This window comes from Triticum urartu, chromosome 5 (genome assembly GCF_003073215.2).
Source record: "Triticum urartu cultivar G1812 chromosome 5, Tu2.1, whole genome shotgun sequence".
In the NCBI taxonomy this organism is placed as follows: domain Eukaryota; kingdom Viridiplantae; phylum Streptophyta; class Magnoliopsida; order Poales; family Poaceae; genus Triticum; species Triticum urartu.
In genome coordinates this window covers 571644063-571658139 of record NC_053026.1, presented here as the reverse complement: position 1 = coordinate 571658139, position 14077 = coordinate 571644063, and the positions used below count along the sequence as shown (strand labels likewise).

The following is a 14077-nucleotide window of genomic DNA, read 5'->3' as shown; positions in this document are numbered from 1 at the left end:
GCCCGCGGACAAATGGGTGGAGAGGAAAACCCAGTCCGCGGAGGAAGTGGGGAAGAAATACTACCCTCTCATGGGGCCTTGGGGTGGGGAGAAGCTGCCCCTCCCCAGGAAGCCGGTGCGCGATGTCTTTGGACAAGTATCCAGCCTTCCTTAACCTTTTGACATGGCCCTCCGTAATGGAGGAGACCATCCACTTGCCTCCCGCTCCGAACATTGTTGGAGAGGGTTGAGGTAGGAAGTGCGGGCTTGGGTGCTGGAGCTCGGGTGCGCAGAAGATGGGTAGGCAAAGGAGGAAGAAGGCGTAGGTAAAAAGGTGGATCCTTATCCCCTTATATGGGCGGATGCGACTATGCGTCCCCACCAGCCTAGTAAAACTCACTTGCCTCCCAAGCGCCGTGATAAGTGGCGCGGTTGGGTTACCCACGTCCGTATTAACGAGAATCCCGTAAACAAAGGGGACATGATCTCTGCTTTGACAAGACGTGCCAAGGAAACCGCCTCGCAAAACACGCTGAGGTGGAGAAGTGAAAACGATTCGAATAAAGGCTTGGCCGTAGTGTGATATCACGCTACGGAATACGTCAGCAGATTAGATTTGTGTTAATATTATTCTCTCTATGGCAATACGTGGAAGCTTATTTTGCAGAGCCGGACACTACTCTTGGTGTTTACAAACTTTTATGAAGAATTTGGAGGAGGAACCCGCCTTGCAATGCCGAAGACAATCTGCGCGCCGGACTCGTCGTCATTGAAGCCTGGTTCAGGGGCTACTGAGGGAGTCCTGGATTAGGGGGTGTTCGGGTAGCCGGACTATACCTTCAGCCGAACTCCAGGACTATGAAGATACAAGATTGAAGACTCCGTCCCGTGTCCGGATGGGACTTTCCTTGGCGTGGAAGGCAAGCTTGGCGATGCGGATATTCAAGATCTCCTACCATTGTAACCGACTTTGTGTAACCCTAACCCTCTCCAGTGTCTATATAAACCGGAGGGTTTTAGTCCGTAGGACAACTTCATCATACAATAATCATACCATAGGCTAGATTTTAGGGTTTAGCCTCCTTGATCTCGTGGTAGATTTACTCTTGTACTACCCATATCATCAATATTAATCAAGCAGGACGTAGGGTTTTACCTCCATCAAGAGGGCCCAAACCTGGGTAAAACATTGTGTCCCTTGTCTCCTGTTACCATCCGGCCTAGACGCACAGTTCGAGACCCCCTACCCGAGATCCGCCGGTTTTGACACCGACAGGGGGTGATTAGACTACTTGAACAAATAAAAATCTATCCTTTTCCCAATTTTAAGTCTTGGCATATTTTAGCAACTTAGCACAAGTCAAGCAATAAACCTACACATGCTAGTCTAAGATTATAGCAGCGGAATGTAAAAACATTGCACATGAAGGTAAAGGGAGGAGTTTGGAGGGAGCAAACGCAATGTAGACACGGAGATTTTTGGTGTGGTTCTGATAGGTGGTGCTATCGTACATCCACGTTGATGGAGACTTCAACCCACGAAGGGTAACGGCTGTGCGAGTCCACAGAGGGCTCCACCCATGAAGGGTCCATGAAGAAGCAACCTTGTCTATCCCACCATGGCCATCGCCCACGAAGGACTTGCCTCACTTGGGTAGATTTTCACGAAGTAGGCGATCTCCTTGCCCTTACAAACTCCTTGGTTCAACTCCACAAACTTGTCGGAGGCTCCCAAGTGACACCTAACCAATATAGGAGACACCACTCTCCAAAAGGTAATAGATGTGTGTTGATGATGAACTCCTTGCTCCTATGCTTCAAATGATAGTCTCCCCAACACTCAACTCTCTCTCACTGATTTGGATTTGGTGGAAAGATGATTTGAGTGGAAAGCAACTTGGGGAAGGCTAGAGATCAAGATTCTTGTGGTTGGATGGGAATATCTTGGTCTCAACACATGAGTAGGTGGTTCTCTCTTAGAAAATGTATGCTGGAAGTGTAGGCAAGTTCTGATGGCTCTCTCCACGAATGGAGTAGTGGGTGGAGGGGTATATATAGCCTCCACACAAAATCTAACGGTTACACGCAATTTACCAAACTCGGTGAGACCGAATCATGAAACTCGGTCAGACCGATTTAGTTCGAAGTGTGAACGTTAAGATTTTTGGTGGGACCGATTTCATTAGGGTTAGGGCATAACGTAATCTCGGTGAGACCGATCACATAAACTCAGTAAGACCAATTTCTGTAATAGGCAAACCGAGAGTTGGTCAGGCAAACTCGGTGGGACTGAATCGCTCATTTCGGTGAGACCGAACGTTACGCAAGGGAAATAGAGAGTTTGCATTGTGAACTCAGTGGGATCGGTCGCTCATCTCGTTTAGACCGAAACGTTACGAAGGGAAACAGAGAGTTTGCAATCCCATCTCGTGAGACTGAGATCCCTATCGGTGAGATCGAACTGACTAGGGTTTTTGGTAGTGGCTATGTCAAGTGAACTCGGTGGCGCCGGATAGATAAAATCGGTGGGGCCGAGTTTGACTTTTGGTTTGGGACATATGTGGGTATGAGAAAGTGGTTGAGGGCTTTTGGAGCATATCACTAAGCATTTTGAGCAAGCAAGCCATTAAGCAACACCTCATCCCCTTCTAATAGTATTGGCTTTTCCTATGGACTCAATGTGAACTTGGATCACTAAAAATGAAAATGTAGAGTCTTGAGCTTGAGCCAATATGTGTCCTTAGCATTTTGAGGGGTCCACATTCCTAGTCCATGCCATGCCAATCATTGAACTTTCTGAAATGATCACCTTGAAAGAGCATTAGTTCAATGAGCTATATGTTGTTAGGAATTACCAAAACCACCCAGGGATAGTTTCACTTTCACCGATCTTACCGATGAAGACGTGAATTTTGCCGAAGGGGACACGATACCCGTATTCAATTGAGTCGGCCTCAGGGCCCCAGCTAGCGTCGTCGATGTAGAGCTTGTCGCGGCGACTCTTGGTCATCCTGCCAAGGACGTGTCCCTCGATCCCTGGGAAAGAGCCCTTCAACAACTCGAAACCACCATGCACGCCCCACGGTGGGCGCCAACTATCATGGTTTTGTCACGACAGATGCCCTCGTGAAAGGACTTAGGTGCGAGGCCATGGCTACGGTGGTTAGCTTAAAGGGGTTGAATGGGAGGAGAGACACGAGTTTACCCAGGTTTGGCCCCTCACCGAGGAGGTAAAAGCCTACTTCCTTCTTGGTGTTGTATTGATTGAGTATCGATTATAAGGGAGCAGAATCGCTTAACCTAGCTCTCGATTGATTGTAACTTGAGTTAACCCGTCGCAGGGTCTCGCCTTCATATACACAGGTTGAGGCCCTAGGCTTACAAGAGTCCGGGTCGGATCGTATAATGTAACCGACCCTAGTCTAAGTCACCTTGCCTTGCTAGGAAAGTCGCCATGGGGCGGCTCACACCTCCAGGTTATGTGCCATCTTCGGGTCTTGGGCCTCCAACTGGCCCACCTTGTAAGCTGCCTCCAGTCTCTCAGGTCTTGGCTTCTTGGGCCTACTTAGGCTTTCACTTATGAATCGCCAACAATGTAACTCGGCCCCTCTTGGGCGGGTTACACCATGGGGTTATATCCCCAACATTAGACATTAGTAGCAATATCGGAGTGAATATAGCAGTTTTAATGAAATATATCTGTTTAAACCAAGGGTAGAGGAGTGTAAAAATATCACTCATAAGAGACGACTATGATGAAGAAGACCTTCACAAAGAAGAAGTAGGTCTCGGGAAATGTTAGATCGACAAAGATCGGCAAAACAACGCAAACAACCATAGGTGGGGAGTAGGTGGGATGAGTAAGGAGTGGGACAAACATCGACTGACAAGTCCAGTTGGATCCATGCTCTGGCTGCCGTGGCAGCTTCTAGGATGCGTGTGATACCATAGTAATGCATTAGAAAGGACAATTGGAGAAATGAATCCACCAACGAGTCCAGCTGGATTCATGCCCTGGCTGCCATGACAGCTTCTAGGATGCGTGTGATACCATCGCAAGCCATTAGAAAGGACGGCTAGAAAAATAGATCCACCGACTAGTCCAACTGAATTCATGTCCTGACTGCTATGGCAAGTTTTAGGATGCGTGTGATACCACAACAAGGCATTAAAAAGATGGCCAAAAAAATGTTTCATCTATTTAGAGACAAATGAGCAAAGTGGAAAACGACTGTCGATTCTTTGGGCTGCCCCTCTTGACAGCATATCGCTTCTAGTATAACCTCACCCTTCGCGGGGCAGAGCTACTCCTCCTCCTGACCACCTCCCCATTTTCCCCCTCACGCCACTACTCCCTCCTCTCCTCAATGGCAGATCTGCCTCCGTCCCTCGCCACCGGCCCCTCCTCCCCGCCTCCGCCTCCACCCCCGTACGGGCCGTCGACCGCGACGCCGGCTGCTAGGGGGAAGGACTGGAATAAGGTTCCCGCGGAGCAGCTCGTGATCGACTTCTGTGACCCGAAGTTGCGTGAGGACGCCCTCCGCCAGCTCTACAAGGTCGCTTACTTCCCCCACCCCTCCCTCCCACCGCGGAGAGCCCCACGATTCTCTCTAGCTCTCCCCGTTGAGGAAGATTTCGCGTTTTGTAGATCTCTAGTAGGTGTTTATGGGTCGGATTTGCGGCGGGGAATCGGGAGATCTGTATGTGTCGTGTGGTGGTTGGTAAAGATGCGACCTTGGTGATGCAATGTTGTGTTTAGGCGAAAGTAGATTGGGGACCCTGGTGATCTATCCGATATCAGTTGTTGTGCAATTAAGTAGGCAAATCTGCTCATGTGGTATCTAGGTTCTAGGGTATAGATCAATGCACATCTTGTCTTTCCCTCTTACTCCTTGTTCCGTGTTTTGTATGGAAATGGTGCTTTCCGACCCCCAATAGCGATTCCATGACTAGCTTGTGGTATGTTGGGTAATTTAGTGCAACTCTGCGTGCTTGTGTCTGGAGTATGACAAGAATAAGTTAGAATCTTATTTTTGATGCTAATCGTCCTTCACAAGTCAGTCTTACATTAAAGATATGTTTTTAGGAGGACATTAAAGATAATATTGAAATCATGCTATTGTTTCCATGTTCATCAAAATATCAGACTAGTCATGAATATAGCGCTCGTTTTTACCGAGTTAGGTAAAAAGAGCGACAACGCACAAAGTGATAACAACAAATCAATACATGAAGGTACCGTTCACCCACTCTTCTGCATTGATCTTCATCGTGAGCAACATCGCTCGAAATTTATATTGAATTCATTTACCAATTGTTTACATGTTTTAAAATACTTGTTTCATGATTGATAAAGGAGTCATTGGGTTCATCCTGAACCCACTGACCATTAATTCGATGTTTTCTCTACATGTCTTGAGTGGCGACGCCACTTCCTCTGTATCGTCTCCGGCGCCGGAGATTCCGAAGGGAGATTAAACATCGACGGCGACGATGACGGAGGAGAAGGCCGACATAAAGACGGCAAAGGTCTCGAAAGCGTGAGGTCGACGGAGGTCGTCAAAACAACGCAACCAATGTTAGGTGGCGAGCAGGTGCACCGAGGAAGGAGTGGGGACAAACGCCGGCCGGGCAAAACAACAAACGATGTTAGGTGGCGAGCAGGTGCACCGAGAAAGTAGTGGGACAATCGCCCACCGGACAAAACAACAAACATTATTAGGTGGCGAGCAGGTGCGCCGAGGAAGGAGTGAGATAGACACCCACCGACGAGTCGAGCCGAATTCATGCCTGGCCGCCATGGCAGCTTCCAAACATGATGAGTAGGATGCGTGCAACACCATTACAAGGCATTGGAAAGGACGGCTGGGAAAATTTCGTCTCCGTTTGAAGACAAGGAGCAAAGTTGGAAACCGCCGCCGATTCCCTGTCCTGCCCCTCCTCGTAGCATACCGCTTCTAGTATAACCTTCCCTCCGGGGGGCACAGCCTCTCCTCCTTCCCCTGACCACCTCCTCAGTTTTTCCTCACCCTCCTCAATGGCGAATCTGCCGCCGTCCCTCGCCGCCGGCCCCTCCTTCGGCGCGCCCTCCCCGCCCCCGCTCCCGCCCCCGTCCGGCTCGTCGGCCGCGGCGCCGCCCGCCGGGGGGAGGGACCGGAAGATGGTGTCCGCGGAGCAGCTCGTGCTCGACCTCTGCGACCCGGAGCTGCGCGAGAACGCCCTCCTCGAGCTCTCCAAGGTCGTTTCCTCCCCCTGCCCCCCGCCCTGCCGCCGCGGAGAAGCCCGCGCTTCCCACTAGCCCTCCCCGTCGATTAAAATTTCGCGTTTGTAGCTTCCTGGTGGATGTTTAAGTCTCGGATTTGCGGTGGGGAATCGGGCGATCTGTATGCGTCATGTGGTGGTTGGTAAAGCTGCGACCTTGGTGCTACAATGTTGTGTCTAGGCGAAAGTAGATTCGGGACCCTGATGACCTATCTGATGTCAGCTGCAGGGCAGTTCGCTATGGGTAAATCGGCTCACGTGGTGATCTAAGGTTATAGGGTATAGATCAGTGCACGCCCGTCTTTGTCTGTTATCTTTGATCCGTGCTTGGTATGGAAATGTTGCTCTCCGATCTCCCTAGGGCGATTCTATGGCTTGCTTGTGGTGTTTGGTAATTTAGTGCAACTCTGCCTGCTCATATCTGGAGTATGAAGAGAATTGGGTGATTTTGTGCAGTCCTTTAGCTTGCTGTAGACTTGTAGATATGTAGCGAAAGCAAGTATGGTTTGGTATGTGATTTTTGTAGTTTTTATTATGATACATTCTTTAAACATGTGCTATGCTGTACCTGTTATTAGCACCCGTAGCGGGAATGGTTGCTGATCTCTGTTGGACACACTTGGATGGCAGTTTGGATGTGTGCATTGGATAACTGTATTCATTTTAGTTCTGCTTGCTCTGATTAAAATGGAAAGTGCTGTCATTATCTTATATGTTGTTCTATTAGGATTGAATACGACAAGACATGTGCCCATTTATGTTATAGTACCCCTGAATAAAATGGAAAATACTGCAGTTATCATATACAATCTCTTAGGAGTGAATACCACAAGAAGTGTATCTTTGTTAATCCCCCCTGCTTCCTGATGAATTTGTTTCTTGGTAAAAGTGAACTTCCAATGAATATTTTTGTGCTGGAGCAGGCTGCAAGGTCTGTATTCGGCTGTGCACATTTAATTATAGTATCTGGTGGAGATACCCTGTTCAAGGACAGGTGGGTGGGGAGTGTAAACTTTGTGAAATCCTGTCCTATTGATGCCTTTGCAAACTTATCAGGAGGTGGTGTTAAGAAATCTAAACAGTTTAAACTATATAGGAAGACATTTATATGTTAGAAATAGTCTGTTCTACTTCTGCAGATTATCTAGATAAGTGATGAAGTTTAGTTAGTATAGTATTTTTTTCTGTCACTTCTTTATCTACCAAAAGTGTGAACCCATGGTATGAGCCACTAATGCAAGCATCATCATTCTTTTCTTAGTGAAACATCAACTTTCCAAAGAAAATATCCCAAACTGGACAGTTGATACATGGAACTATTTTACTTTAACATTTAGAGTATGGCAGCAAATCTGGGACGCAGGAGGTGAAAATTCATTGTCTAATCTGTTTCTCAGTTTTCCTCTTTCAGAAGCGAGAGATTTTTCAAGACCTTGCTCCACTGCTGTGGCACTCCTTTGGCACCGTTGCTGCACTGCTCCAGGTAGGTTACAATTATTGCACAGTTCTAAATATGTACTTGTGCAGTTCTTGTTATTTAAGTTAGGGTGGTTGTGCATGTGTATTGATTCTTTCAATATGAAATTTATTGATGGTTCTGCACATTTTCCTTATTCAGTCTGTCTTGCTGTTTTGAAAATTTATGCAGGAGATTGTGTCAATCTACCCTTCACTTTCACCTCCTACTTTGTCGCCAGTTGCATCAAACCGTGTCTGCAATGCACTTGCACTTCTTCAGGTATGCTTTTACATGAGAAAGAAAAGGAAACCCTCACTCCTGGTGGGCCTTGTGGTGGATTGAGAATACTACTGCTTTCATATCATACTTGCTTGCCATCCGCCCCTCAATTTCATTTTACTTTTTTTTAATGCAGTGTGTTGCTTCACACCCTGACACCAGGATCCCGTTCTTGAATGGTACTGAGTGCCACTGTTTCTATGCCAAGTCTTAAATATTTCCATTGTTTATTGTTAAAAGGCTTTCCTCATTTTGATGACTTTACAGAATAAGTAAATCTTAACTTGCAGTGGTTAATAATTGAGTCTTCTTTCTTTTCCTTTGCAGCTCACATCCCACTGTACCTGTACCCGTTCCTGAATACTACCAGCAAGACAAGACCTTTTGAGTACTTGAGGCTTACCAGCTTGGGTGTTATTGGTGCTCTTGTGAAGGTAAATTAAAACTAGATACTTATGCAAACTAGGAATGGATGGTCCATATAGATTTTTTGCTTTAAATGGTGAGAGGGTTGAACAGTGATGGAGATTGGCTGTATTTTTTCTTTGGTAGACTATATCTTGTTCTTTTGGTATTTTCATTCCAGTAATCCAGTCGTTTTAATCAAATGGACTAGTTGGGATTGGATCCCAGGAATCCCAACAGGAACTATTATTTTTGAACCAAACAGGCTAATGATTTGTTAGAAATTCTATTATTTCTTCTTTTGGATATTCGATTTGCATATCATAAGAGTATTTCTTTTGCTTTGTTTTTGATATATGCAGGTTGACGATTCTGAAGTCATTGGGTTTCTGCTTCAAACTGAAATAATCCCTCTGTGTCTGCGTACTATGGAGATGGGCAGTGAACTTTCCAAAACAGTATGAACTCAACCCCTTTTATAAATCTAAGTCTAATGATGATCATCTAGTTCTGATTCTATGCTTTGTAGCCTTTGACAATGCATCGGCATGGTTAATTAATCTTATGCGAAATTTGCATGGTGCAACACTGAAATCATGCTGCAACCTAATTTGGTTATGGTATGAATTGCTGTGATTATCTGTGTTAGCTGCCTTCTGTAGGTTGCTTCATTCATCCTTTTCATCTTCCTTACTGGAGTATTTTATCTTTTAACAATTATTATAAATTTGTATTATTTAAATTACCTTGTTGGTAGCTAATAAATAACGATGTCGATGGCAAGAAGAAACTCTAAACTGGTTGTTGAGCCATGATGTACTTAAAGCTTCCATAGATAGCTTTTTACTAGATTGTTGGGATCTCTTTACTCCGAGAGATCTGTAGTAAGTGCATCAGTCTCACTAACTCTGCCGAGGTTACTGTTACTTGCAGGTGGCCACCTTTATTGTTCAAAAGATTCTGCTTGATGACATTGGGCTGCGTTACATCTGCGCGACCGCTGAGCGTTTCTTTGCTGTGGCCACTGTTTTAGCACAGATGGTCCAGGCGCTTGCTGAACAGCCGTCTGCAAGATTGCTGAAGCACATAATCCGCTGCTACCTCAGGCTGACAGAGAACCAGAGGTTGGTAATGGTAGCACATCTGTCAAAATCACAGCCTGTATAACTGGCAGTTCCTAAGTCTCTGTATGTGATGTTATGCAGGGCTTGTGCTGCGCTCAACAGTTGCCTCCCCACCGTGCTGAAGGACGGGACATTCAACAACTTCCTTCTTGTGTGTTCCCCAGCTCGTGCTTTCCCTAGCTAGATAGACAAGCTTGGCATATCTGCACCGGGACAGTTTGGATCGTTTACTGACGCCTATATCTTTACCCATGGACGCAGGATGACAACGTTACAAGGCGGTGGCTCCAGCAGCTGCTGAGCAACATGTCGATCGCCGGCATGGGCGGGGGAAGCTCCCACACTGGTATGGGCGGAGGAGGCTCTCTCGGCGGCATGGGCGGGGGAGGCTCTCTTGGGGGCATGGGCGGCGGAGGCTCTCTTGGTGGCATGGGCGGCGGAGGCTCTCTCGGTGGTGGCATGGGAGGCGGGGGCTCTCTCGGCGGCATGGGTGGAGGAGGCTCTCTTGGTGGCGGCATGGGAGGCGGGGGCTCTCTCGGCGGCATGGGTGGGGGAGGCCCTCACGGGGGCCTCGACCACCTGATGGGGCTCTGAGCGAGCGAGCGAAAGAAGCTGTGTCTGCAGGCTGTGGAGAGCCTGAACCAACCCCCAGCGATGCATGTGTCTGTCTGTCAGTCTGTTGTAGATGTAGTAGGGGGAAAGAAACTCCGTGCTGTTTGTAGTTGTTTGTGTTGTCGAAACTGGAAGAAGAGAGTCGTCTGTCTGTCTGTCTGTCTGTCTGTGTGCCCTTTGTGGGAAGAAGAAGATAGGAGTGTGTTATAGTAGTGTGTCAGTCTGTGTCTAGATGTTTGGGTTGTGCTTTGTGTTTGCTGGACTGCATGTAAAAAGACAAATAAACCGGCGCAGAAGCTCTCCCTGCTCTGCTCTTTGGCAAATGTTCAAGGGTGAAGAGGGATAGCAAGTTCAAACTGAAAATCAGAGTTTTACTTTTACAGTAGTATGTGGCATGGGATTCTGCTTGTGCTCGAGCATGCTGGGGTCTCTCTTTTGCAGGTAACGTTGAACCTGCAAGGGCAGGTGTGATGGTACCATAGGCCAATGCCATGAAAGATTTTTTTCCCCCGGCAATGCCATGAAAGGTGACATGGGCAGATCCCCGTGTTCTGGCTGGGAAGTAAGGCCACGTACGACGGTACAATGCAAGGTGTTTAAGGAGGTCCTTACTAACATAAATTGAGTTTTTTTAAGCACAAAGTGCTTAGGTCTACAGGAGGGGTGCTTAATTAGGGATTCCAGGATATTCATTGTTTCGACCTAGCAATGCTGGCAAAACAAGCGTGGCGTATTATTGAGAATCAAGACTCCTTATGTGCGACCGTGTTGAGAGCTAAATATTTCCCAAACGATGATTTATTGAATACAAAGCTAACAAAGGGCTTTTCTTTTACTTGGCAAAATATTATGACAGGGGTTAATTGTCTAAATCTTGGTTATATTTGGCATGTTGGAAATGGTCACAACATTGATATTTGGGAAGATGCTGTTGGGGAACGTAGTAATTTTTAAAAATTTCCTACGCACACGCAAGATCATGGTGATGCATAGCAACGAGAGGGGAGAGTGTGATCTACGTACCCTTGTAGATCGACAACGGAAGCGTTTGGTTGATGTAGTCGTACGTCTCCACGGCCCGATCGATCAAGTACCGAAACTACGGCACCTCCGAGTTCTAGCACACGTTCAGCTCGATGACGATCCCCGGACTCCGATCCAGCAAAGTGTCGGGGAAGAGTTCCGTCAGCACGACGGCGTGGTGACGATCTTGATGTTCTACCGTCGCAGGGCTTCGCCTAAGCACCGCTACAATATGACCGAGGTGGAATATGGTGGAGGGGGCACCGCACACGGCTAAGGAACGATCACGAAGATCAACTTGTGTGTCTAGGGGTGCCCCCTGCCCCCGTATATAAAGGAGCAAGGGGAGGAGGCCGGCCAGTCCTATAGGCGCGCCAAGGAGTCCTCCTAGTAGGAGTAGGACTCCTACTAGGAGGGGGAAAGAAGTGGGGAGGGAGAGGGAAAGGGGGGCGCCGCCCCCCTCTCCTAGTCCAATTCGGACCAGGGGGGAGGAGGCGCGCGGCCCACCCTGGCTGCCCCTCTCTCTCTCCACTAAGGCCCATATGGCCCATTACTTCTCCCGGTAGGGTTCCGGTAACCCTCCGGCTCTCCGGTTTTCTCCGAAATCACCCGGAACACTTCCGGTGTCCGAATATAGCCGTCCAATATATCAATCTTTATGTCTCGACCATTTCGAGACTCCTCATCATGTCCGTGATCATATCCGGGACTCCGAACTAACTTCGGTACATCAAAACTCATAAACTCATAATATAACTGTCATCGAAACCTTAAGCGTGCGGACCCTACGGGTTCGAAAACAATGTAGACATGACCGAGACACGTCTCCGGTCAATAACCAATAGCGGAACCTGGATGCTCATATTGGCTCCTACATATTCTACGAAGATCTTTATCGGTCAGACCGCATAACAACATACGTTGTTCCCTTTGTCATAGGCATGTTACTTGCCCGAGATTCGATCGTCGGTATCTCAATACCTAGTTCCATCTCGTTACCGGCAAGTCTCTTTACTCGTTCTGTAATACATCATCTCACAACTAACTCATTAGTTGCAATGCTTGCAAGGCTTATGTGATGTGCATTACCGAGAGGGCCCAGAGATACCTCTCCGACAATCGGAGTGACAAATCCTAATCTCGAAATACGCCAACCCAACATGTACCTTTGGAGACACCTGTAGAGCTCCTTTATAATCACCCAGTTACGTTGTGACGTTTGGTAGCACACAAAGTGTTCCTCCGGCAAACGGGAGTTGCATAATCTCATAGTCATAGGAACATGTATAAGTCATGAAGAAAGCAATAGCAACATACTAAACGATCGGGTGCTAAGCTAATGGAATGGGTCATGTCAATCAGATCATTCATCTAATGATGTGATCCTGTTAATCAAATGACAACTCTTTGTCCATGGTTAGGAAACATAACCATCTTTGATTAACAAGCTAGTCTAGTAGAGGCATACTAGTGACACTCTGTTTGTTTATGTATTCACACATGTATTATGTTTCTGGTTAATACAATTCTAGCATGAATAATAAACTTTTATCATGATATATAAGGAAATAAATAATAACTTTATTATTGCCTCTAGGGCATATTTCCTTCAGATGCTTGGATTCCTAATTGTGCAAATAGAAAAGTAATCACACCCGAGAGGGAGTAATTTGATCTCAAGGGTATCTGATTTAATTGATCCTGCTACTAGTAATTGGGATGAAAATTTGGTCGCACAAATGTTCTGGCCAGTTGATGCACAAAGGGTCCTTGCAATTCCTTTGTCACAACACGATATGTCGGATTTTGTCGCTTGGAGCTATTCAAAGAATTGAACTTTTTCTGTTCGATCAGCCTATGCAGTGCAATGGGAACACCAACACGGGGGAAAATTAAGAAGAACCGATGATATGGGACATATGACTATCAATCCTATTTGGAGTGAGATTTGGAAATTATCTTGTCCATCGAAGCTTAAAATTTTCATTTGGCGCACACTGCATGGCACCCTCCCGTGTAGAGTTAATTTGACGAATAGACATATAAAGGTTACCCCCAATTTGTCCGGCATGTTCCTTTAGATCAGAGGATACAAAAGCATATATTATTTCAGTGTCAGAAAGCAAAGGAGGTTTGGAAAAAACTGGGTCTAGATCAGGTCATTAAAAGAGCGTACGAAGTTGATTATGCTGGTGAGGCGGTGCTTGAATTTTTGCTTTCTATGCCTGAACGGGAGCTCACGATCTTGGGTATTCCGCATGTCCGTGAATTAATTGCAATTTCAACTTGGTATTTATGATGGGAGAGGCGAAAACTGGTCCATAAGGAGAAAATCCAAGACGCTAACCAGATCTTCATGGGAATTCATGCAATTACGTTAAACTATGTTTTGGCTATTTCATCAAAGGCTACAATGAAAAGAGGAGGTTGGGTCCAACCTCCAAGGGGGTTTGCAAAACTTAATGTGGATGCCTCTTTTGATCATGACCGGCTCAGGGGCACGGCTGATGCTGTTTTGAGAGATGATAAAGGAAAATTCATTGCAGGGGGAATTGGAGAATTGATTGGTGCACGGGCGTTCTGACAGCTGAAGCTATGGCGCTTGGATATGGTCTATCTATTGCTCAAAGGGCGGGCTGCAACCACTTTAGTTATTAATTCAGATAACATGGAGGTTATCGAAACCATGAACAATGGAGGACAATCATCTAGTACAGTGGCGGCAGTGTTTGACGATTGTTATTTTTTAGCATGTGACTTTCCCATTACTAAATTTGAGCATTGTAATAGAGAAGCAAATAGGGTCGCACATGAACTTGCTAAGTTAGCTAGATTTTCTTCATCTTTGAACTGGTTTGAGAGCCCTTGAGTGGAATTGTACCCCTCCTCATAAACGATGTACTTGTTATCGCAAATGAATAAAGTTTATATGTTT

The 14077-nt window shown here is 46.5% G+C and overlaps 1 protein-coding gene across 2 annotated transcripts; it reads left to right on the top strand.

Annotated features, from left to right (window-relative positions):
- Positions 1–4277: 4277 nt before the first annotated feature.
- On the top strand, positions 4278–10482 carry LOC125510837 (CCR4-NOT transcription complex subunit 9-like). 2 transcript variants are annotated; one of them, XM_048676108.1, is made up of 9 exons: positions 4278–4535; positions 7652–7723; positions 7889–7978; positions 8115–8157; positions 8306–8412; positions 8746–8841; positions 9317–9507; positions 9589–9658; positions 9769–10482. In XM_048676108.1, exons 1-9 carry the CDS (start codon positions 4347–4349, stop codon positions 10099–10101), a joined length of 1191 nt encoding a protein of 396 aa, XP_048532065.1. In that variant the 5' UTR covers positions 4278–4346; the 3' UTR covers positions 10102–10482. The 2 variants fall into 2 exon arrangements, with proteins under 2 accessions (XP_048532065.1, XP_048532064.1); XM_048676107.1 differs by lacking the exon at positions 4278–4535 and adding an exon at positions 5906–6217.
- The last annotated feature ends 3595 nt before the right edge of the window (positions 10483–14077 follow it).

Excerpts from the sequence above, each read along its gene's own strand:
- LOC125510837 (XM_048676107.1), top strand. The coding sequence starts at position 6,017 with ATGGCGAATCTGCCGCCGTCCCTCGCCGCCGGCCCCTCCTTCGGCGCG. Across the intron at positions 8,413-8,745 it reads TTATTGGTGCTCTTGTGAAG|GTTGACGATTCTGAAGTCAT; the intron begins GTAAATTAAAAC and ends TGATATATGCAG. Across the intron at positions 9,659-9,768 it reads CATTCAACAACTTCCTTCTT|GATGACAACGTTACAAGGCG; the intron begins GTGTGTTCCCCA and ends CCATGGACGCAG.